We start from the raw sequence: 2,384 nt of genomic DNA, 5'->3' as shown, positions 1-2,384 counted from the left end.
TGGTGCTAATGACCCCCTGTCTCCTACTCTGTCCCATACCAAAAGGTCTCCTGTTAATTCTATCTTCTCCTTTTGATGGTCTTAGCAATGTACTCAAATCACCTCTTTCTCTTCTCTCTTCCTTTGATGATAGGTCCAGTGCTTTCAGTCTCCTTTAATCGATTAAGCCGATATGAACAAAGTAAAATTGCTTATTGAAACTGTGACATGTGATTAAGCCGTTTCGCTATGTAATGAAATATCTGATTAGAATTTCTTTCTTCTAATTTTCGTGAGTCTGGTCGATTATTCCAGCTGTCGCCAGGTGATTTTATTCAGCTGAGGGAAACCCCCAAAGGGTTATTATTTGAAGTTAATTATTTCAGTTTATTTCATTTTTTTTCTGAAATAGTTTTATTCGCGAGGTGACGGGTTTTGGACAGGGAGCGGTTTTAGTTGATCTTATATGGTCAAATCTTGATAAAAAATTGCTTTTCATAGAAAATTCAAATTCCATCATGTCAGTGTATATAAAGCTTCTATATGTCCAAGCTTATAAAAGTTCCTTTTTGTATCAATTCCAATGGTCCAGAGTAAACAAAGTTGCGTAACAACGATGATGTCAATGAAGATGTTGAATCATCACGCAATTGCAAGTAATCCAAAGATAATTTTGATAACCATTTCGATAGTTAAACAACTCAAATTTTGAGTGCAGAGAGGTGTTCAGTGACGATGTCCAAGAGGATGTCGAATCGAACATCACGAAGTCTTTGGACAAGATCATCAACTGAAATTCGATCCTCGGGATTATAAATCATTGCCCTTTCGATAAGAAGAGAAATTTCCTTGTTTCGATCTTCCTGGGCGATAAGAGAGGCCAAGAGATATCCGATGGAGTAGACATCACTTGCAGAAGAAGTTCCTCGTCCCTTGAAAAGCTCGGGAGCAATGTGAGGAAAATTGATGTGACCGGTTTTGTCCTTTCTGTAAACGGCCTTGCCGATGCGAACGGCGCTTCCGAAGTCAATAAGAGTTGCGTCCCAAAGGTCGCAGTTCCTCGTGACGACGATGTTATCTTGTTTTAGATCATTATGAGTCCAGCCACGAAGATGAATAAGGCGGACGCTCTCTGCGACTTGAAGACCGATGTGGACAGCCTGATACTTTGAGAGCTGTCCTCGAAGAATCAATTTGTACAGAGAGCGTCCCCCGCAGCTGGTGATCATAGTGACTGGGTTTTTGCCTACGCCAAAGAGAGTTGATACGCGAGGAACCCCTGACAACGCTGCCAGAGCCTCGGCTTCTTTAACCATGGCAGGCAAAAACCTTTTCTTCTTGTAGATCTTCGCGACCGCTCTCCTGTCCCCCGCTCGAAGAAGGTAGACCTTGGAAAAGGTTCCTTCTCCGTGACGTCGGCCGTTCTTCAGAAGTCTCTTGATGACTTCGGTTTCAATCCAAGTCAGCTGACGTGGTGTCTCCATTGTTGTGCCAAAGAAAAAGAATTCCCAGTTCTTAATCCAATTCCGGTCCAGGACCATTTTCGTCATGATTCGTGAAGACGAGCTCAGATTAGGTCCAAAATGCGAGCATGGATATTAAGGTAAGCTCATGTATACAATACACGATACGACATTAAAGACGATCATGTAATGCAAATATTATTCATTTATCACACACACACACACACACACACACACACACACACACACACACACACACACACACACACACACACACACACACACACACACACACACACACACACACACACACACACACACACACACACACACACACACACACACACACACATATACACACACATGCCCAAACACTGTGCGCGCGCGTGTGTGTATATGTATGTGTATGTGTATTTGCATGTGTATGTGCATGTGTACTTGTGTATGTGTATATATATATATATATATATATATATATATATATATGTATCCTTTACCACTTACTAACCATCACCCACCACGCACGTGATCCACATGCTTGCAACAGAGCGAGACTTCCTCTTGCTTACCTTGCGTTTCCCACGACATGCACACCTAACGCAGCACATTTGAAGACAAACAAGATATAGATGCCTAGTGTCACCAGACTAACGTATCATAAATCCTTTTATTATAACTGCCCTAGTGTATTACGCATAAACTAACATAGATATAATATACCTAACAATATCCACCAATTATACAACTAACCCTTATATATCTAAACCGTTCCCAATCCATAGATTAACGAGACTAACGCCTTTGCTTACAGCAACCCTTCTAACCCTATATATTCTATGACATCCATGTAATGTGGCCAGAACCGGGCCAGAATTAGGCCAGAGAGCTAGGTAAGGCGGAGAGCCTACCAGCCTATTGTGCCCTAGGTCAAGGCCTGGCACT

The 2,384-nt window shown here is 42.0% G+C and overlaps 1 protein-coding gene across 1 annotated transcript; it reads right to left on the bottom strand.

Annotated features, from left to right (window-relative positions):
• Window positions 1–680: 680 nt before the first annotated feature.
• On the bottom strand, window positions 681–1,529 carry LOC143024421 (uncharacterized). The gene has a single exon (XM_076183222.1). It carries the CDS (start codon window positions 1,527–1,529, stop codon window positions 681–683), a length of 849 nt encoding a protein of 282 aa, XP_076039337.1.
• Between the last annotated feature and the right edge of the window lie 855 nt (window positions 1,530–2,384).

The sequence above is a fragment of the Oratosquilla oratoria genome, chromosome 4, assembly GCF_046742065.1.
Source record: "Oratosquilla oratoria isolate Oo_2021 chromosome 4, ASM4674206v1, whole genome shotgun sequence".
Taxonomy (NCBI): Eukaryota; Metazoa; Arthropoda; class Malacostraca; order Stomatopoda; family Squillidae; genus Oratosquilla; species Oratosquilla oratoria.
The sequence above is the reverse complement of the archived record's forward strand: the minus strand, read 5'-3'. Positions and strand labels throughout refer to the sequence as shown.

Coding starts and splice junctions, on each gene's coding strand:
- LOC143024421 (XM_076183222.1), bottom strand. CDS start 1,529: ATGACGAAAATGGTCCTGGACCGGAATTGGATTAAGAACTGGGAATTC.